At 61.9% G+C, this 20,597-nt stretch overlaps 2 protein-coding genes and 4 non-coding genes across 6 annotated transcripts; all 6 read left to right on the top strand.

Moving 5' to 3' along the window:
* Positions 1-47: 47 nt before the first annotated feature.
* Positions 48-1,135, top strand: CAMP (cathelicidin antimicrobial peptide). The gene is made up of 4 exons (XM_062568671.1): positions 48-359; positions 484-591; positions 690-773; positions 940-1,135. Exons 1-4 carry the CDS (start codon positions 48-50, stop codon positions 1,048-1,050), a joined length of 615 nt encoding a protein of 204 aa, XP_062424655.1. The 3' UTR covers positions 1,051-1,135.
* A 4,892-nt stretch (positions 1,136-6,027) lies between these two features.
* TBRG4 (transforming growth factor beta regulator 4) lies at positions 6,028-19,791 on the top strand. Its single transcript, XM_062568663.1, has 11 exons — positions 6,028-6,085; positions 7,685-8,185; positions 10,560-10,877; positions 11,869-12,040; positions 13,870-14,027; positions 14,639-14,749; positions 16,405-16,549; positions 17,104-17,346; positions 17,668-17,779; positions 17,952-18,066; positions 19,558-19,791. The coding sequence occupies exons 2-11, from the start codon at positions 7,760-7,762 to the stop codon at positions 19,657-19,659; spliced, it is 1,902 nt and encodes a 633-aa protein (XP_062424647.1). The 5' UTR covers positions 6,028-6,085; positions 7,685-7,759; the 3' UTR covers positions 19,660-19,791.
* Positions 8,226-8,355, top strand: LOC134137649 (small nucleolar RNA SNORA5). Its single transcript, XR_009957737.1, has one exon. It is a non-coding gene; the product is annotated as a small nucleolar RNA SNORA5 (small nucleolar RNA).
* Positions 11,566-11,703, top strand: LOC134137646 (small nucleolar RNA SNORA5). Its single transcript, XR_009957734.1, has one exon. It is a non-coding gene; the product is annotated as a small nucleolar RNA SNORA5 (small nucleolar RNA).
* On the top strand, positions 16,895-17,033 carry LOC134137647 (small nucleolar RNA SNORA5). Its single transcript, XR_009957735.1, has one exon. It is a non-coding gene; the product is annotated as a small nucleolar RNA SNORA5 (small nucleolar RNA).
* On the top strand, positions 17,394-17,531 carry LOC134137648 (small nucleolar RNA SNORA5). The gene has a single exon (XR_009957736.1). It is a non-coding gene; the product is annotated as a small nucleolar RNA SNORA5 (small nucleolar RNA).
* Positions 19,792-20,597: the final 806 nt, after the last annotated feature.

Here is a 20,597-nt window from a genome sequence, read left to right as displayed (position 1 = left end):
GCCTGGCGCAACGCGGGAGCTGCCCCCAGCTTCGGCGTCCTGGCGCAATGAAGCCGTTGGCGGTGGGGCGAGTGGGGCAAGCGCGGTGTTGCCCAAGCAGCCGCCGTTGCCCAAGCGCGGCGGCAGCGGGCATAAAAGGAGCCGAGGTGCTGTGCCGTGCCGTGCCGTGCCACACCGCCGCGATGCCGGGCTGCTGGGCGCTGCTGCTGCTGGCGGGGCTGGGGGCGGCCGGGGGCCTGGCCACGTCGCCCGTCCTCACCTACCCCCAGGCTCTGGCGCAGGCCGTGGACGCCTTCAACCAGCGCCCCGACGTGCGAAACATCTTCAGGCTGCTGAGCGCCGACCCCGAGCCGGCACTGGTGAGTCCCGGGGACAGGACCGGGATGGGACTGGGATGGGATGGACGGAGATGGGGTGGGACAGGATGGGACCGGCCCCCCCCCCCCGGGTGGCCGGGGACCCTCACGCTGTCGTGTCCGGCAGGACGTGGAGCTGAGCAGCCTGCGGGGGCTCAACTTCACCCTGATGGAGACGGAGTGCACGCCGGGGACCCACGTCCGCCTCGACGACTGCGACTTCAAGGAGAACGGGGTGAGCAGGGGCCCCGCGTCCCCCCCATGGTGCCCCATATCTCCCCTCCGACTCCCCCGTCCCCGCCTGACGCCCCCCGTCCGTCTCCGTCCCCCCAGGTCATCAAGGACTGCATGGGGTCGGTGCAGGTGCTGCAGGGCTCCTCCGAGATCGACCTGCGCTGCGTGGACGCCTCCTCCGACGTGAGTGTGGGCAGGGGGGAGGCTGCCCCGGACGCCTGGGCCCCCCGCCCGGGATTTCCCCCCCCCCCCATCCCACGCCCGCTCCCCATCCCGCCCAGCCGCGGGCTGGGGGAGCCGGGGGCGCGCGCGGCCCCGCGCCCTCCGTGACGCCGCTCTCCTCCCGCAGCCGGCGCTGGTGCAGCGGGGCCGCATCGGCCGCTTCTTCGGCAGGCTGCGGCGCTTTCGGCCCAGCATCCGCTTCGACATCCGCGCGCGCGGCAGCATCCGGTTGGGCTGAGACAATAAAACCGGGGGCTTCCCCCCACCACGACCCCCCAGCTGGGCTCCCACGCTGGCTCCCCGGGGCGTCGCGAGGGAGGGGCTGGTGCAGCCCCAAGGGATGCAGGCTGGGGGGAGATGCCTGGGGGGTCAGGTGGGACGCGTGGGGACACTGCCTGGTGGAGGACACCTGATGGGGGCATCAACCACGTGGGACACATGGGGGATGCAGGGACACCAGCTGGGTGGGACGCCGGGGGGTGCTCTAGGATTACGGCTGGGTGCAATGCCCGGGGGCGGGGGGGATGTGGGGATACGGGCCAGGTTGGACACTCGGGTAGGACACTGTGGGGACACGGGCTGGTGGGACACCGTGAGGACGTGAGTTAGGGGGATGCTTGAGTGGGCTGCAGTAGGGACATGGACCAGTGGGACGTTTGGTTGGGACACTGTGAGGACACAGGTTGGTGGGACGCTTGGGTGGGATGCCAGAGGTGATGCTAGGACACAGGCTTGGGGGGGATGTGGGCCAGGTGGGTCACCTGGAGGATGTAGGGACACAGGCCAGGAGGGACACCTCGGGGGGGGGACACCATAGGGACACAGGCGAGGTGAGATGCCCTGGGAGGCCACCTGGGAGGGACATGGACTGAGGGGGATGCTGGGGGGGGGGGGACAGCTGAGGCCGCCACGGGGACGGGAGCCAGGCAGGATGCCCGGAGGGGATGTGGGACCGCTGCCTGAGCGGGACGTCCGAGGACGCCGTGGGGATGACACGGGACGGATGGGACGCGGGAGGCAGGGGCCTCGCCACCCAGGCCCCGGCCTGTCCTCTCCTGCACGAGAAAGCTGGGCTCCTGCCGGCACCGCAGGCTCTGACCGCGGCAGCGGCCATCACCGCTGCGTCAGGCCCCAGCTTGGTGCTCGCCCAGACGGGCCGGCGCTGCGCCCGCCGCGGGGCAGAGCGGAGCTCGCGGTCCGGGGCTGCGGCGGCGCTCAGCGCGGCCGCGTCCTGCCCCCGGGGCCGGGCGCCCGCCGGGGCGTTCCTGGAGGCCGGCGCTCTCCCGCGCCGCGCCGCGGTTCCCCGGGGCGGGTGGGGGGCCGCATCCCGGCACGGAGTTCGCACGCGCGCCCGCCCGCGGGGAAGTCGCTCTCGGCCGGAATAAAGCCCAGCCGACCCCGCCGCTTCCCGCGGCGAGGCGGGGGGCCCGGCTGGAGATCACCCCAAATCGGCCCAGCCGCCCCCCCCCCCAGCATCTCCCGGGACGTGGGCGGAGGAGCTGAGCTCCGTGCCGGCGGCAAATTCCCTTTTCCCTGGGCATCCGCTCAGACACATCAGTTTTACACATCCGGCCCCGGAAAGACTCAGGGGGCCGGGAGAGGCCACCGGATCCGTCCTTCCTCCGCCCTGGCGAGAGCTGCGTTGCAAAAGCCGAAGGGCGCGACGGGCGGGGGCGACGGACGGGCCTTTCGCCGGGCTCAGTCGTACTTATCCCGCTATTTATGTACGGGGCTCCCGGGGGGGGGCTCGCGTGTGGGGACCCGCAGGAAAGCGGCAGGAGACGTGAAAGGGCTTTAAAGGGCTTCTGGAGAAGTTCTGCAGCTCCGGCCGCTCGCGCGCGAAGGGCTTCGCCCGAAGCTTTTCCCGCTCTGTCGCAGGAGGTGGAAGCTGTTTGGGGGAAGGGGAAAAAAAAATCCCCTGCTCGCCCAAGCCATTGCCCAAGCTCAGGTGAGATGAAATCTAGCCCCACCGCGATGCTCCCCGGTGCGGCACCTCGGCACCCTAACAGGGCACCTGAGCCTCAAACCCCCAGACCGAGTCTGGAGCCGCGAAGACCTCCCCTCGGCGGCGGAGGTCGGGTTAGGGATCACTTAGGCAAACTTGACAGCCCCCAATCCGTGGGCCCTGCCGGGCTGCACCCCGGGCACTGCGGGAGCTGGCCGATGGTGTCACTAGGCCACCTTCCTTCATCTTTGAAAGGTCCTGGAGAACTGGAGAGGAGCCTGAGGGCTGGAAGAAAGCCAGTGTCACTGCAGTCTTCAGGAAGGGCAAGGAGGAGGACCCAGGCAACTATAGGCTGGTCAGCCTCAGCTCCATCCCTGGAAAGGGGATGGAACAGCTCCTTCTGCATGTCATCTCCAGACATATGGAGGAAAAGAAGGTGGTCAGGAGTAGCCAGCATGGATTCACCAAGGGGAAATCCTGCTTAACCAGTCTGATAGCCTTCTGTGATGGCATGACTGGATGGGTAGATGAGGGGGGAGCAGTGGACGTTGTGTACCTTGACTTCAGCAAGACCTTTGACACTGTCTCCCCTTAACATCCTCCTAGAGAAGCTCAGGAAGTGTGAGTTAGACGAGTGGACAGCGAGGTGGATTGCGACCTGTCTGAAAGGCAGAGCTCAGAGGGTCGTCATCAGTGGCATGGAGTCCAGGTGGAGGCCTGTGGCTAGTGGTGTCCCCCAGGGCTCAGGACTGGGTCCAGTCTTTTCAAGTTACTCATCAGTGACCTGGATGAAGGATGGATACCCCAGAGCGTTGTGCTGCCATTCAGAGAGACCTGGACAGGCTGGAGAGCTGGGCAGAGAGGAACCTCCTGAGGTTCAACAAGGGCAAGTGCAGGGTCCTGCACCTAGGGAGAAATAACCCCAGGCACCAGTACAAGCTGGGGGCTGAGCTGCTGGAGAGCAGCTCTGCAGAGAAGGACCTGGGAGTGCTGGGGGGGACAGGTTGAGCATGAGCCAGCAACGTGCCCTCGTGGCCATGGTATCCTGGGGGGGCATTAGGAAAGCAGAGCTGTGCCAGCAGGTGGAGGGAGGTGATCCTGCCCCTCTGCTCAGCCCTGGGGAGGCCTCATCTCGAGTCCTGTGTCCAGTTCTGGGCTCCCCAGGACAAGAGAGACATGGAGCTACTGGAGAGAGTCCAGCAGAGCACTACTGAGATGATGAAAGGACTGGAGCATTTCTCATGTGAGGAAAGGCCGTGAGAGCTGGACCTGTTTAGCCCGGAGAAGGGAAGGCAGAGGGGGGATCTTATCAACGTGTGTAGGTACCTGAAGGGAGGGTATAAAGATGGGGCCAGACTGACAGGCAAGAGGCACCCACTGAAACACAGGAAGCGCTCTCTGAATGTAAGGAAGATTTTTTTCCTGTGAGGGTGACAGAGCACTGGCACAGGTTGCCCAGAGAGGTTGGGGAGTCTCCTTCCTTGGAGACGTTCCAAAGCCGTCCGGATGCAGTCCTGGACAACACGCTCTAGGGGACCCTGCTTGAGCCGAGGGTTGGACTAGATGATCACCAGAGGTCCCTGCCAACCTTAGCCATTCTCTGTGCGTCTGCGAGTCCAGACTCAAAAGAGCTGCAGAAGCAGCAACCAGGCAGCAATGCTGCTGGCAGAGATTCTGTGGCTCCACAGAACCGAAGTCTGTGTTTCAAGAGGGTTATTGCAAGGACCGCCTCGTGTTACGAAAGAAATCTTGAAAGGCTGCAGAGCTTTTCCAAAAGCACCAACGCTGCTGGAAACGCATGGCTGCCCATTAGAGCGGGCTGAAACCTCCACGGGCAGGAGCAGGCCCTTCAGACGGGCCTTGCAACAGCTCTGAAATCAAGTCAGGACAAGGAAGTCAGAGCTGGCCATGTTCAGTGGGTGACAAAAAAGAAACACCCAACCCAGTACTGAGCGCGTCCCCTGGGGACGCAGCACGGGGTGCTGCAGCCAGGATCCGAGTCCCATGCAAAGGCAGAGGAAGCCTCCAGGGAGGATTTTTGCTCAATTTTTTTGCCATTTGCGCTCGTATTTTACTACTGCCTCAAAGCAATACAAAGTCCTCTAAATAGGCTTCCCAGGTGACCCCACAAAGCTGTCCCTTCTCCCCAAGCAAGCTGCTGAGACAAAATCCTGGAACGCCGTTGCCAGCAGCAGGAAGGGAAAGCTAGGCGAGAGGTTCGGCAGCGCTTTGGGCAGCCGCGGTCCTGTGAGGAGCGAAACGCACCCCAGATGTGGCGATTCACAGCGACAGGACCACGGGGGTCACGATGCCAAGCACAAAACAGTTACAGCAGTTAAATCCTTAACGCTGTGGACGAGCAAACTTCCTACCACAGAGAGGGAGTTACCGACGCCTCCCAAAACAACAGGGCTGAGCAGCAAAAAATACCCTTATGCCAGCAAAAAGCTCATCAGCAGTAACTGGAGCACGTCACACCGGCTCCTCCGCAAGGTGCCCGAGCGCAGCCGGCCCATCAGCACAGCTCTCCCCGAGGAGCTCAGGGAAGAGGCAACCCGCACCCCCGAACGCCGTGCGGCTACAAGGCGGGGGGGGGGGGGGGGGGCGCCGCCGCCAGGATTCATTATGGGACGTGGGGGATTCCGTGAGACTTTACGGGATGTTAAAGAGCGACTGCGGGACGGCGAGAGAACAGCCCGACGGCCAGGACCGCGGTGGGCTGGAGGAGGCGGCGGCGCCGCCAGCAGCCAGGCCGACGCACGCGGAGCGGGTGAGCGCTCGCGCGGCCAGCCCGGGCGCCCGCCGCCCCCAACCCCGTTCCCGCCTCTGCCGCGCGGCTCCCCGAGCCCCCCGGGGCAGGCGCAGCGACGCCCCCGCAGCTCCGCGCGCCGGGAGCGGCCCTGCCCCCCGCACCCCTCCGCCCGCCCCACAGGCCCCACAAAATGGCGGCCGCGGCGCCCGGCGGATCTAGCCCGACGGGCGCGGGGCTCGGGCCCCCGCGAGGCCGCCCGAGGCGGGGTAAGAGCGGCCGCGGGTCCCTTCACCGCCCCGCTCCCCCCGCCCCGGGGGAGGCGGAGGCCGCGCGGAGGCTCCCGGCGGCAGCGCGGGCGGCGCGGCCGCCGCTCCCCTCACGGCGCGCCGGAAGTGCCGCGACTCCCCCCCCGCCGCGCGCGCGCGCACGCGCCGGAAGTGCCGCGACTCCCCCGCCTCTCTGCCGACTCTCCGCCAATAGGCGCTCGCCGCGGCGCGCTGACGTTGTCGCGCCGCGCCGGCGCGCGTGCGCACGGCGCCTGCCTCGCGGCGCGGCGCGGCGGGGCGCGCGGCCGAGGTCAGGCCCGGCGGCGGCGGCGGCGGCGGCGGGGGAGGCGGCTCGGACGCCTGGGCCCCCCCCGGCGGGGGGGAGGGGGCACGCGGTGCCCTTGGGGGCGGGGCCTGGAGGGGTTGGGGAGGTTTACGAGACCTCCCGGCGGTGGCGGGGGGTGGGGGGGGGTCAGCCGGGCCGAGCCGAGCCGAGCCGAGCCGAGTTAGGGGGTGATGGGCCGGGGGGGGCACCGGGCCAGGCCGTGGCGAGGCTCTGAGGGGGGCTGAGCCGAGCGAGGCCCCGGGAGGGGGGACACGGCCCGGCCCGGCCAGGCTCGGGGGGGGGGGCACCGGGCCAGGCCGTGGCGAGGCTCTGAGCGGGGCTGAGCCGAGCGAGGCCCCGGGAGGGGGGACGCGGCCCGGCCTGGCGAGGCCTTAGAGAGGCCTGGGCCAGCCCGGGTGAGGCGAGACCGGAACGGGTGAGGTCCTGGAGCAGGGACCGGGTCAGGCTAAGCTCTGAGTGGGGACGGACTGGAGCAGGAGCCTTGGAAGGATGGGAGGAAGCAGGGTGGGCAAGGGGGAATTAGGAGCAGCTGCCTGAGGCAGGGAACGAGGAGGCATCCGGGGGTCAGGGCTAGACCTGGCTGGGCCCTTTAGGTGCCGCAGATGAGCTGGGGGCAGCAACCCCAGATCTCTAGGGCAGCAAGGAGGTGTGAGCGCTCCAGGGCACAGGCTGGGGCTGGTGAAGAGGAGAGGCCTGCACCAGCCCCAGCAACCGCTGCCGCTTCTCACCGTGGGGATGGGTCTGAGCTGGCTGGTCTGCTCTCGGTCTGTGGTAGGTCCTGCCATGCAGGAGACGCTTTCGGGAGGACTAGGGAGAGTCTTGGCACACTCGATTGATCAAAATTCCTTCAAGCGAGAATGACCCAAAACACTCCCTGAGGTCACCTGCTTTGTTGGCCTCACGCCTGGCACCAGCGAGCCTGGCAAAAGATTTCTAGAGTGACTGCAGCCATGGGACCACAAAGGGCCAGGCTAGAGGCCCTTCTGGACCAGATCCGTATCTCCAGAAGGCCTAGGGAAGCCCCATGGTGCTCTGAGGCTTCCGGAGCTGGGAGCGGTTTTGTTGTGTGCGGTGGGTTTCTTCTCCATCAGTTTGTCCAGTTTGCCCTTGAAGTGGTGTAAGCCATGTTAGCCTGTCATAGGGAAGATGACTGGAAGGGCCCTCTGGAAGCTATTTAGTTTTGGGGCTGGCAGACTCTCTTGGTCCAGGTAACACCTCAGATTCAGGGGCAAGAGTGGAGTTGCAGGTGGTTGTTCCCTGCTCCAGCCCAGCTGCCTTCTGTTTTGGAGCAGGTACATGCTGCTTTGGAAAGCCAGACTGCAGCCCCTAGGGTAGTCTGAAGCCAGATCAGCACCAACAGAGAAGTGCTTAACCTCTTTTAAAGGCATTTCATGCCTCCTCTTTCAGTGTTTTGTTGATCTTCAGAAGGCTTTTGTTACCAATTCAAATTGAATATCAATGACTGAAAAACTCCTTTTCTGATAACTGTTACCAGAAGTCTGCTGCCTCCTCCTCTAACTTTGAAAAGTTCCTTTTTCTGAAGCGTGGATTTTCCTTTCGTAGCACGTTTGAGATGCGGCGCTGACCTCCAGTCCGTGACGGCCTCAGTCCTTCTTTCCCTGTAGACGTCGCTGCGCGATGGCAGCCCGGCTGGTGCGGCGCTGCTGCTGGCGGCACTTTGCTGCCGTCGTCTCTGCTCCGTCGGCAGTCCCAGCCTCCCTGCTCGTGTCGGCCGGTAAGGTAGTGATAGCAAGAGCTCTGCCTCAAGCACCTTTCGCTTCGTTTCATGCTTCGAGTCCCTCCAGCTGGGCAGATGGATTCTCAGTCAAAGAGCGGGTAGAAGACAACGGCAATCGAGAGCACAAGGTGATCAGTGAACTCATTGAAACAGCTACTAGTCCTCAAGAACTCTTGCAGTTGAATGAACTTCACTCTCTAAATAGCAACCAAGCCTCGCTAGTAATTACTCAACTTTCGCGGCTTGCGGCAGAAAAAAACCTGGAGACTGGTAGCATTTTGCAAGACGAACGGTTCCGACAGCTCATTGTCATCACTGATTCTCAGGTAAGTTCCCTCACGTGTTAGAGACGTTTTGGGGGAAAAATGCGATTTGGGAAGTTGCCATCCTCTGTGGTTGGTACTGGCCCAATTGGCTGCTACAGAAACACCTGTAGTTCATGGGCCTCCGGTCTCCCTGGCTGAGCTCTGGGGATGAAAGCATTCTGCAGACACTTTGATATTTCTCCCGATCTGTGCTATAATACCTGCTTCCTAAAACCTGTCTGCCTGAGGAGAGCAGGCGGGATTTGTCCTGAGGGTGCTGACTTAGCTAAACTGAGCTGAAATGTTTCCCTAACTGCTGCATTTTGAACGAAGATACTGCTTGGGCTAGTCTGCATAGCTCTGTGTCACCATTGCCAAGTGACACAGGGGTGCACGTGATGTCTCACTGAAAAGGTGATATCCCAGAGCTGGTGAAGCCATGTTGGTGCGTTGGCTGAGTAGCATGAGAAGCGAGGAGTAGCTAGCAGTGTGACTATTTGAGATTTAAAGCAAGCAGACCTGTTAGAAACACAGAGAGCTGTTACTACAATGTACCATTTCAGGTAATTTGATGGAAGAAGTGGTTACCTAAATGCAGGGGTGTTCTGATGTAAAAACAAATTAATCAGCTTGCAGTGTCCTTGTGTAGACAAGCCAGAGACTTCACGTGAACAGCCCTCAGGAGAAGAGCTCCTAATGGGCCATAAGGTGCTAGTGAGCTGTCAGGTGGGGAGGGAAATAGAGTCTCAGTGAATGTGTGAAAAAGACAACAGAAGAGGGGAAATCTGGTTCTGGATCTGTCTGTGACCTTCTGGGTGACTTGTGAGCTCCGCTCATTTCATCCTCAGTGTTTTCTGAGCGCTGCTGTGAAAGGACCCTTCAGAACTGATGTTGTCCTATGGATCTAGTTTGTAGAAGTCAGTAGAGCTTTTGTATTGGAAATTCTCTTTAGGTGTCCTTGGGTTCTGGAGAGAATAACCTAACCACAGAGCTGAGCTGTAAAACACTGCCCAGCCTCTGGGAAACCTTCACTCACTGAGTCTTGCATGTGAATGCAGGCTAAATTTGGAGGCCTAAGAGTAGCCATTTTCTCCTTGACCTTCTGTTGCCTTCTCTTTGGAGAAGACCTCATGCCTCCTCTGACTTCAGCATCACAAAACAACTGCAGAACACATGGGAGATGGGGAAGCCTGGTCTGGAAATGAAGAGGCTGATGGCCTCGTGGTGAGGTACAAGCATTGACTGACACTGTGGGAGGTGAAAGCTTGAAGACTGATCACTCTTGGAAAACTAAGGCAGGTGGTGGCTGCGCAGCGTGTGTGGAGAGTGGGACCGGACAAGGCCTGGGGCAGTGAGATTCGTGCCTGATGCGGGCTTCCTTTTAGAGACATGGGAAAGAAACGGGTGCTTTTTAGGGTGTGTTTTGTCTGACCTCTGTAAGATGCTGACTTCACGATGAGGTGAATCATATCCTCAATGACCAAGTAGGTCTCAGGTGAGTGTAAAGGGAGCCCAGGTGACTGACTGAGGTGGAAGTATCTGTTCCTTGTGCTTCTGGGTGGAGTCAGATGAGCCTCATGCTCTGCCTCTGGGAGACCTGTGCTCTAGCCCCAACAGGAACCGCTCTGAAATGCACCTTCTTACTCTGTGGTGCCTAACTGGCAAGGCCTCTGAACGTGGTCTGTTACATCACCGGGGACACGAGGGGTCCTGTGCCTCGGAGCTCAAGTTTCTTGCCCTGAATTATCCTTCTTTCTCACCACTCCGTGTTTCCGTAGTCACCGGTGTCGTGTCTCAGCCACACCATGGAATGTTTAGGTGTATACGCCTCCAGAGCAGGGCAGAGTCTACTCAAACCTTTTACCCAGCCACTAGCAAATCTGCATAGCTTCCTTCTCTGGTGCGTTGAGCAGTCCAGGGCAGAGAGTTTACAGTGTATGTGGCAGCTCTCTGTATAAATAAATATAATGATGTGTTAAAACTTAGTTAAAACTTAAAACTGTTAAAACTTAGTCACGCTGCTGGCAGCCTGCAGGCCTGAGTAGGGCTGTGGTCTTCACGTTATTCGGGCGCACGGCTTCGATTTCTGATGAAGGCGTGCGGCTCTGGGTCGCTCCGGTTTGCGTCTGCAGTGCCTGACGGTGCCGTTTACACCTGCAGTGCTAAGCAGCGATCCTGTGTCGCGGTGGGAGAGAGCTAACTGCGCTGCAGCCGAGCAGGACTCGTCTCCCACTCGACACCGTGCAGTTCTCTCGCCTCCATGCCGAGGTAGAGCCTTGCCCGGTGTTTTGTTGTGGCCCACAACGGGGTGATTGGTGCGCTTGAGTACAAGCTCACTGTAACTCTCGCGCGCTCTCTGCTTGACGTCTTTCCTGTGTTTCTCTTTGCTGCCCAGATTTCTCAGGTGTGGAATAACACCCTGGTGAACCTCTTAAAGAGCCTGTACTCCCTAGGCATGGGCAGCAGCAGAGGGGAGATGCAGTCGGTGGAGCACGAGGTGCTCTGGCGGCTCAGGCGCCTCAGCTTCAGGCAGCTCACCTCCCTGGCAGAGTTCCTGGCTCTCAAGCAGGGGAAAGACAGCAAGCTGCTGAACGAAGTCATCAAGAAGCTGGAACTGCGTTGGACAGAGCTTGAGGGCACCAAAACCGTGGTGACACTGATGTCCAAGGTCGGGCACGTCTCGCCAGCTCTAATGGACCGGCTGGAGGACAAGGTATGGGGTTGGGCTCTCCCTTCCCAGCTCTGTTTCCTTCAGCTGGGCTGTCTCCTGCAGGTGATTAAAAAAATATGAGAGAGCGCCCCTCTCAGAACCTGTCTGACCAACCTGTTTCCTTCAAGCTCTCTCACGTAGAAAACTAAAAAGCTCCTTACAGGCCGCATTCGTTGCTAAGCCAGACTCCTTTGGTGTGTGCTTGTGGGCTCCTGTTCAAGCAGCTTTCCATGCACAGATGCTTTAAGAAGAGTTTCCAGGGAGCTCGTGCACGCTGGCACGCGCCTCCCAGGTCTGCGCTGGTGCGAGGAGATGACTCACGCTAGTCTGAGCTGACTGAGCTGATGCGTTTTATTTCGCTGCTGTGGCAGGCTAGCAGAGAACGCACAGAAGTTGCCTTGGCTCAGTTGACAAGCAGTAACTTACGGAGCCGGCATAAGGTGACTGCCCCAAATTGTCCTGTGCTTCGCTGCAGAAGTTGGGGCTGTGATGGGAGCTAGAGCAGAGAGCTAGAACCATCCTTGCTTTCAGGCTGCCTCTGGACACCCTCTTTCAACCACCTTTGAAGACCGGGGAAGATTTGTCCCCTTCACTGTGTCAGTGCTCAGTGGGGTCCCTGTTTATTCACCCCCAGGATGAGGGAAATGTCCTTTGGGAAGGAACCACTGCAAGGACCTTGGGGTGGCTTGACTGCAGCTGCGTCAAATTCAGTCCTCATCTGGCCTGTGCTGGGGACTGGCCAAACAGCTGCCACAGCAACACCTGTAGCTCATGGGCCCCACTGTCTGTCTGCCTCGACTCTGGGGATAAATAAGTGCTACGGACACTAGCGCGTGACGAGGCTAAACACTGGCTACATCCAGTCCACGTAGTCTTGGAAGGGCCCAGCTAGTCCCATCCTTGGGGATGACACATCATGCTCCATATAAAGGCTACATCTGTTGCTTGCTTTGTGCTTTCCCTTCACATCTCAGTTCAAAACATTTATTGGCAGGCTCTGGAACTTGCTGAACAATTCAATCCTGATGATATCCGGAAAATAACGCTGGCTTTAGCGTACCAGAACCGGCGCTCTGTGCCGCTGCTCCGGGCCTTGTCATACCACCTGATTCAGAAGCACTCAGAGCTCAGCCTCAGCGTTTTGATAGACCTGATTTTTGCCTATGGTAAGTGACTCGGCTGCTTCCTTGAGCACTGCGTGTGGTAGAGTCCCGTTCAGGCTGGGCCCGTTGTGCGGAGCTGGGATTTGATAGCATTGCTACCAGGGCGTTGAAGCCTGGTGAAGAAAAAGAGCTGGCAGGGTACGATAGGCTGGACCAAGTGTCCAACATGATGGAGCTGCGCAGTTCCCAGAGTGTTTCTTTCTGCCCAACACATCCTGGTGGCAAGCTGATTAATATTTGAGAAGCGCTGGCAGCCAAGTTCATACTCTTCAGTGGATGACTTGCAAATTCTCTGAAGTGTCTGCTAATGCTTGTAAAAGCAGCAGGGCAGCAACAGCCATCCTGACTGTGTTTCTGGCCACAGGGTAGGCAAGAGTCACCAGGTAGCTGATGGTAACAGACCCTGTGTTAAACAGCTCTAGAAACAGCAGATTATCAGTAATTGATGATCTGCATTGTATTTCTGGGCTTCTTAGTTCTCTAGCCCCTCTTTCTGTGTAATATTTTGTGTAGTCTTATTCTCTTACGTTACTGTCAGTAGCTTGCAGAAAACAGGGACAAATAGAGTTAAAAGAAGCCAGCAGTGCTGAGCAAGAGCCCTTCTGCGCAGCTTAGAGGTTCAACCCGTCCAACTTCCAAGAGTCATAGAATCACAGAATCAGTAAGGTTGGAAGGGACCTCTGGAGATCATCTAGTCCAACCTCCCCGCTCAGTAGGGTCACCTAGAGCATGGTAGACAGGGTTGCAGCTAGGTGGGCCTTGAAGATCTCCAGAGGAGGAGACTCCACAACCTCTCTGGGCAACCTGTCCCAGTGCTCCGTCACTCTCACAGGGAAGAAATCCCCCCTCACGGTCAGGCAGAACTTCCTGTGGTTCAGTTTGTGCCCATTGCCTCTTGTCCTGTCACACGGGACAACTGAAAAGAGTTTGTCCCTGTCCCCTTCACACCCTCCCTTCAGGTACTTGTACACATTGATAAGATCCCCCCCTCAGTCTTCTCTTCCCCAGGCTGAACAGGCCCAGCTCTCGCAGCTGTTCCTCACAGGGCAGGTGCTGCAGCCCTCTGATCAGCTTTGTAGCCCTACGCTGGACTCTCTCCAGTAGCTCCATGTCTCTCTTGGACTGGGGAGCTCAGAACTGGACAGAGGACTCGAGATGAGGCCTCAACAGGGCTGAGGAGAGGGGCAGGATCACCTCCCTCCACCTGCTGGCAACACTCTTCCCAGTGCACCCCAGGAGACCATTGGCCTTCCTGGCCACAAGGGCACATTGCTGGCTCATGGCCAGTTTGAGTGGGAACTGCCCTTCTGATTCACTAGTGGAGCATTTGTGGGTTAGCTGTACTCCAAAAATGAAGGAATAGCCCCAGTAGACCTGGCCTTGGAGGGAGCTGATGCTTCTCTTGTTGATATTATTAGCTTACCTGCCATTGAGTTGATTAATCTGGAATAATTTTCAAGGGAAGTGGTGGATTCTCCATGCTGTGGCCTCCAAATCTATGCTGGCAGCCTTTCTCAGAGGCAGTACTGCAGGGCCTTCAGCTCAGAAGGGGAAACTGGACGGTATTGGCAGGCCTGTGTCATGCACAAAATTCCAACAGTTCCTCTCACCTTAAAATCTACAAATAAAATAAATACATTGATTGGATGGGATTGCTGGGAGCGAGCCTGGCTCTTGCAGGCCCAGGCAGTGCTGTGGGTCACCTGGACGCTGCGTGCCTCCGATCCTCACGAGCGGCTTCGAGCCTTCCCATGTGCTGCCACCAGCCCTCCAGGCATAGCTCCCACACCAGCTCCTTGTAAGTGGCTGCTGCTTTCTTTTGCCCCTTTAAGGAAAACTGAATTTCCACCAGCCCCAGGTCTTCCAGAAGATAGCCACTGACCTGCACCCCCACGTGTCCACGATGACACCCCTCGAGGTGACGCGCTGCATCAGATCCTTCGCCCTCCTCAAGTGGCTCAACCTGCCGCTGTTTGAGGCCATTGCACAGGTGAGGGGGGCCAGGCAGAAAGGAAGCACCGCTGGGGCCGGTGCGACTCCAGTTCACCCCAGTTTCCGGGACGTACTTGGCAGTTTTCCCCTGCTCTGCAGAGACAGCGTTTGCCATGTTGTCACTGTCCTCCCTACTCGGAGGCTGTAGTTGGGTTTGACGGTCTTCGCTGTTGCTGCTTCACTAAAATGGACAGTCAGAATCTGTGCTGATTTTTTTGGGGGGGGGGGAGGGGGGAAGTGGAGGGCAATTTTGGGTGCCTTTTTGGCCTCCACCCCCTGAGCCCCAGAGCCGCTGCTCTCCCCAGGCAGCCGCAGAGCCTGGGGAGGGAGCCCCATCCCCAGCCTTTTCCCAGCCCTGACCCAGTTTTATGTGCCTACCCTTTTGTGTCTGCACCAGACAAGTGGGAATGTTACAGAGCTCTGCATCCACTCACAGCTTTCCCTCGTGCCAGAACAGAATCCCAGGGAGACACAAGAGGATCTTTTGCTTGTGTGTTCCCATCCTGCCATGGGGCTGGGCATGTTCTTGACTGGCATTTTCAATCTTTTCCTGTCTGTGCTCGTTTGGGAGAGATCTAAACCTCTGTTTTTGACACTTCTGTCTTCCAGTATGCCCTGGACAACACCAGAGAGCTCTCTGTCCCCCATCTGTGCAGTATCATCCTGTCTTTTGCCCGCCTGAACTTCCAGCCCAGCGGAAGCGAGGACTTCTTTAGCATGGTAACCTTCCTCTTCTTGCTCTCCGTGTGAGCTTTCCTCTGTCCCTCTGCAGAGCCAGTGGAAAGGCTGCAGAGCTCCTCCTCACGCTTATCCCCATGCAAACGTGAGTGCTGGACGTCTCAAGCTGGCTTTAAACAGCCAATATGGGAGATGGAAACGGATACCCCAGAGCTCAGGCCAGACTGCAACACCCACCCAGAGCTCCCGTGGCTGCCTGCCTGGCAGTAGCTGAACCAGTTAGTCTGTAACTAGCTCAAAAGTCCCCACAAGCTACTTAGCCTAACAGATCTAGGCAGCGTGTGAGTGTTTTTCTGTGCCCTCCTGGACTCTGATTGCTGTAATTAACTCTTTATAGCGAGGCCACGGGTTGGCAGTCGCACACCCGTTCTTGGCCGAGCTGTGTGACTCTCCCAGCTTAGCTGAGCCCGGGGCCTGGTAGTGCTGACACTGCTCACTCATCCCCAGGGAGCTCCCGAGAAAGATACAGGCTGTTCCACGCAGTTGTGCTTGCCTGGGGACTTGCTGCAAAGTCTCCACGTTCCAGGAAGCTTGCGGAAGGGAGCCAGATCTGTTTCTGTCTTTGCCTTCTTGGCGTGTAGCACCCTGTCTGCTGAATTTCCTGCTAAGTCACAGGAGGCAGGTGACACTCGCCCTGCAGGGTGTCCTGCACACGGGTTAAATTAAAGGCAGTGGAATGTGATCATGCTGTAGCCAAGGCTGCAGCAGTCCTCCACAGGTGAGCGTGGGGTAGATACCATCGTTGGCATCCTCCTGCTGTCCCCTGCCCGTGGAGGAGGCCCGTCCTGCGCAGGTGTCGCTGGGCAGTGATGTGCACGGGGATTTTGGCTCCCCAGGGAGCAGCCTTGTTGCGCCAGGATGCTGCAAGGCGCAGAGCATCCCTATAGTGTCCCTCCCCTGGCTGTGCTGACCTTCGCAGTGTCCCTGGGTCAGGGAACAAGTCCACAACGGCACCAGGTCCCTTCCCCTCCCTACTTGAAGGGAGAGATTCCCTCGGGCTATTTTGGGAAAAGCGCTGTCCCTGTTAGGCAGTGGCTGGAGGCGATTGAGACCAGAAGAGCAGAGGGAGGAGTCAGCTTGCATACGTGACCTTGAGATCACGACTGCCGTTGCTGAAGGCCCCACAACTTTGCCTCGATCTCCTCGGGGACAGATGTAGGCCAGCGTTTTGCAGAGAGGAGCCGCATTATCGCTGAGCGGCAGCGGGCGTTCGCCGAGCACCCAGCAGAGGGAGCGCGGCCCTGCCGAGCGCCGGCTCGCCCCGGAGCTGCCAGCAGCACCGGGAGCGACCTGGAAGTCGCGTCCCCAGGTCAGCCAGGGGGCTCGGGATTCCCTTTGCTGACATTAATCATGGTCACTGCTGTGGGGGGGGTCGGTGCAAAGCTGTTGAATTTTGAGGAATTACGAAAGAGCTCTCCGGAGAGCGCGGGTTTAACAGGAGGAAGTCCTGTGCGGTGGGTGGGGAGCACCCAGCTCTCGCTGCAGTTCCCGAGCAGAAGAGCAGCCCTGCTGCAGAGAAGGCGTAGCGCCGCCGGGGCGCCTTAGCACCTCGCGGGCCGGTCGCCCTGCCAGACCCGCGTGTTGGCATCGGAGGCACCAGCACAGCTGTGCTGAGCTGACGGTTCCCTTCTCTGCAGGTCCACGAGAAGCTCCAGGGCCAGCTGGACAGCCTGGACTCGCACCTGCTGACGGACCTGGTGTGGTCGCTGTGCGTGCTGCAGCAGGCCAAGGCTCCCTACTTGCAGAAAGTGCTGGCACCCAACTTCCACGCTCAGATACAAGGTGAGGTGGACATCCCGACCGGCGGGACAGGGACCAGGAGCCTCGGACCTGGGGCCGGGAATACGGTCTGGCGCGTCTGAACTCGGGTCCGGTCTGGCCCCGTTCCGTCCCGGTGTGGGAAGAGGGGAGGAAGACAGCGGCGAGGCTGAGCCACGCTCCTCCGCGCAGTCCTGCCTGCGCGGCCCTGAGCTGAATCCCAAACCGTGCTGTGGGAGCTGCGTGCTCCGAGGCACAGCTCACGGCTCCGCTCCTGTGCTGTCGGCCTGCTTCCCCTGGGCGCCGCGGCCCGGAGCAGGCGTCGGAGGGTTGGGTGTTTCCTTGCAAAACGGCGAAGTGCTCGGGATGTGCAGCCCCGTCAAATTCGGTCCCCGCCTCCGCCGTGGCGGGGACTGGCCAGCCGGCTGCCACAGCAACTTCTGTAGTCCATGGGCCCCGCGTCCCCTTCCCATGGGACGCTGGGGATAAAATCGTGCCACGGACACTTGCTCAGCCCGAGGAGACGTTTGGGGAGGAAACAGGCCACGTCTCTAGCGCTGCGTCTCTTCTCCTGCCAGGCGATCAGTCCCTCAAAGCCCAGAACTTACGCTTGAAACTCGTCCACATCAATGCTGCTGCCAGGCTGGAAAGCCCTGACTACCAGGGGCCGTTCCTGCCAACGGAGGCGCTGAGCGCAGCGGGCCAAGGCGGGGAGAAGGTCACGCTGCTGCGGAGCAGCCTGCGGGAGGCCTTGGCGGGCCTGCTGGGGAGCAAGGACAACGGGCGCTTCGACGTACGCACCGTCTACGGCTGGCAGATCGGTGAGCACGCTGGAGACCGCGTCCTGCCCCGGCGCCAGCGGGACCTCTGCAGCCCCGTCAAATTCGGTCCCCGCCTCCGCCGTGGCGGGGACTGGCCAGCCGGCTGCCACAGCAACTTCCGTAGTCCATGGGCCCCGCGTCCCTTCCCGTGGGACCCTGGGGATAAAATCGTGCCACGGACACTTGCGCAGCCCGAGGAGACGTTTGGGGAGGAGATGGGCCGCTGCGGTGGGGGGGAAGGAGCGTGGCTGAGGCCATGGAGCAGCGAGGGGGAGCTGCGGGGCCGCGCGGGCCTCGCACCTTCCTCCTCTCCTTGCGCAGATGCCGAAATGTTGGTGAACAGCGAAAACAAGCCTCTGCCCTTGAAGGGCTTTGCTGCTCCCCACCTGCCCCACTCGGAAGGGACACAGCCGCTGCCGCCGGGTGCCAGGAGGTGGGTCTGGGCTCAGCTGCGCTGGCGAGCTGAGGCCGAGCCCGCTCGCTGCCTCGCTGGGCCCGGTTCGGGCGGGCAGGAGCTCACGGGCAGGGTCTGCGCCCTCTCCGCGGGGCCGCCCGGTCTGCGGCTCGAGCCTCAGGGCCCGCCATGCTCTGCGCGTGTCTCGCAGGGTCGCCTTCCTCAGGTGGGAGTTCCCCAGCTTCAGCAACAGAAGCAAGGACCTGCTGGGCCGCTCCGTCATGGGCCGGCGCCACGTCCAGGCGGCCGGCTTCCTCGTCATAGACGTGAGTAGCCGGGGCAAGGAGAGCGGCACGCGGATTTCTCCTGCTCCCGGTCTGCGCCGCGGGGCTGCGGGGCCTCGGCCTCCTGCGAGGCTGCAGCCAGCGCTCCGGGGCGGCTGGGTTTGTGCCGCGTCCTCCACTGAACCCCTCCGGGCTCTGCTTTTCTCCGAGTGCGGGGGCCCGCAGCCCGAGGCTCCCGCGGAGGCGCTCCTGGAGGCTGGTGCGCGCGGGCTGCCGCTCGGGGAGCGCGCCGGAGCGGAGAGGAGAGATGCCAGCTTGCTTCTCGGCTGTGTGTTCTCCCCGCCGGCTGTGGCCGTCGGCGGAGGGGGCCCGCGCACACACGCCCTCCCCTGCTCGTGGCCCTGGGGCAGAGCTCGTCTGCGCCCCGTGCTCCGCGAGTCGCCTGCTGCCCCGCGCCGGGATTAGCCGCGGTGATCCTCTCCGGGCCACCTGTTAGCCGGGCCGGCGGCGCACGGGGGGAGCCGGCGGTCAAGGAGAGCGGCAGGCAAAGCCGTCAGCGCGCCGTGGCTGATCCCCTGTGCCGGAGCCCGGCCTCCCGTGGCGTCACGCGTTCGTTAGCTGCCCGGAGGGAATTATGGCTCCTGGCAGCGCCTGTGGGCAGGCCGATCTCGGCGCCGAGGGCTGCTCGCCGTGGCCTGCGCGAGCCGGGAGCTGTCCCTTCGCCCCTGTCCGAAGCGGACGCCGCCGGCAGTCGCTCAGCTCCTGGGATCCTCTCGCGGGGCCGTGGCCAAGGCTCGTGCTCGGCTCCTTCGGGCCCCTCGCCACAGGGAGGCTGCGTGTCGCCGGCCGCCTTCCCCCTCCCCGAGGCCGAGCGAGCTCCGCCGGCGCCGTTTCTTCCCAGCCGCTTACGTAACGTCCCCGCAGCCCACGCGCTCGCTGCCTGGGGGAGACCCAGGGGGGGAGGCGGGAGGAAGAGGAGGAGGAGGAGGGAGCTGCCGCTTCCTGCAGCTTGAGCCTCGGCTCCCAGCACCTAAATATAGAGGCAGGGGTGGGCGGCGGGATCCCCCCGGGCGGCAAGTCCGCTCGCTCGTGGGGATGGGCGCCGCGGCGGCCTGGCTCCTGGCGGCTGACGGGGCTGGAAGGGAGGGCCGCCCCTCTGGCTTCTGCATCCCCTTTTTCTTGGGGGGGGGGGGAGGAGTTTTGGGGGGGTCACAGAGAAAGACCCAGAGGGCTGGGGCGGATGCTGGGTGCTGGTTCAGGGCCCTTCCCCCCCTGCAGCCCGCGTTGCCTCCCGTTCCACCGCAGGCGGGTTTTCGAGCGCTTCCCCTCCAAATAAATTGTCCCGTTCGGCTAAGGGTTGCTGGGGAGGGGGGCGGGAGGTGGAAGAGGGAAGGAAAGAGGCTGCGAAACGCTGGCCGGAGGAGAAGGCGGGCGGGGGGCTGCGGACGGGCTTGCCCGGTCCTCGGAGCGGCTGTCGGAGCCTGCGGCCCGGCTCTGGCCGTGTCTCACCGCTCTCTGCTCCCGCCGACGCAGGTTCCCTACTACGAATTCCTGGATTTGAAGTCGGACCGGCAGCGGACAGCCTACCTCAAGGACAAGCTGAGCAAGGCCGTGGCCCAAGAGATGGCGAACTAGCGGCGAGGGCCGGGGCCGCGCGTGGCGCCCGAGCCGAGGAGGAGGAAGCAGCAGCGCTTCGCCCGCGGCGAGGGGCCGTCGCGCACGCGTCTGTGTTAGAAACGTGTTTGAATAAAGCGCCTGCCGCACGGCCCCGCTCGTGCCCGTCCTGCTCGCCGCGCCGGGGGGCCAGGCGCACCGAGGGGCCCCTTCCTCCGCGCCCCGGGATGCTCCGCGCCAGGGGGAGGGGGGGATGGGGGGGCTCTCGGCTCGCTGCGCCACGCTGACTCAGCGGTCCCGCTTTCTGCTGAGTCACCGAGGCTGGCGGGGGGCCTCGCTGGCACCGGGGCGGCCGCCGGCGCCGCTGCGGGACCGGCCGCGGGCGCCAGCAGCCCCTCCGCGGCGCCCCGCTGCTCGCCCGCGCCCGGCCTGCGCTCCCCCCCGCCCTCCCTGCCAGTGCCCTTGGCCAGGGCACCCCCCCGCCCCCAGAGGAGCCGTCTGTCTGCCCATCCGTCCGTGTGTCTGTCCCTTCCGCCGTATACCCGTGCGGGAGCCCAGCCACTCGTCTGTCCTTCCATCCATCCATATAACCTGTCCTTCCTTCCATCCACCAACCTGTCCGTCCGTCTGTGTGGGCCTGTTCCCCCCTTCTCCGGCCCAGCGGTGGGGGGACACCAGCCCCTTCTCCCCCCCCCCCGGTTGCTGGGGAACCGGCCCCATCCTCCTCACCATCGCCATGGAGACGAGAGGAGGAGAAGGGCCATTCCCATGGCAACCGCGGAGGGGGGTACCAGTCTCCTGGGTACGAGTGTTGGGGGGGGCAACGAGGCCTGGGGAAACTGAGGCAGGGCCGGGGGCCCCCCCCCCCCTCCGCTGCGGCTGCCCCGGGGCGGGTCCAGCGGCAGCAGCGCCGCAGCGGCCGGTACCGGCGGGGGGGGGGGGGAGGGGAGGGGGGAGGG

Source organism: Rhea pennata, chromosome 2 (genome assembly GCF_028389875.1).
Source record: "Rhea pennata isolate bPtePen1 chromosome 2, bPtePen1.pri, whole genome shotgun sequence".
Taxonomy (NCBI): domain Eukaryota; kingdom Metazoa; phylum Chordata; class Aves; order Rheiformes; family Rheidae; genus Rhea; species Rhea pennata.
The sequence above is the reverse complement of the archived record's forward strand: the minus strand, read 5'-3'. Positions and strand labels throughout refer to the sequence as shown.

Coding starts and splice junctions, on each gene's coding strand:
- TBRG4 (XM_062568663.1), top strand. CDS start 7,760: ATGGCAGCCCGGCTGGTGCGGCGCTGCTGCTGGCGGCACTTTGCTGCC. Junction 12,041..13,869: donor AGACCTGATTTTTGCCTATG/GTAAGTGACTCG, acceptor TGCCCCTTTAAG/GAAAACTGAATTTCCACCAG. Junction 17,347..17,667: donor CGTCTACGGCTGGCAGATCG/GTGAGCACGCTG, acceptor CTCCTTGCGCAG/ATGCCGAAATGTTGGTGAAC.
- CAMP (XM_062568671.1), top strand. CDS start 48: ATGAAGCCGTTGGCGGTGGGGCGAGTGGGGCAAGCGCGGTGTTGCCCA. Junction 592..689: donor GCGACTTCAAGGAGAACGGG/GTGAGCAGGGGC, acceptor CCGTCCCCCCAG/GTCATCAAGGACTGCATGGG. Junction 774..939: donor GCGTGGACGCCTCCTCCGAC/GTGAGTGTGGGC, acceptor CTCCTCCCGCAG/CCGGCGCTGGTGCAGCGGGG.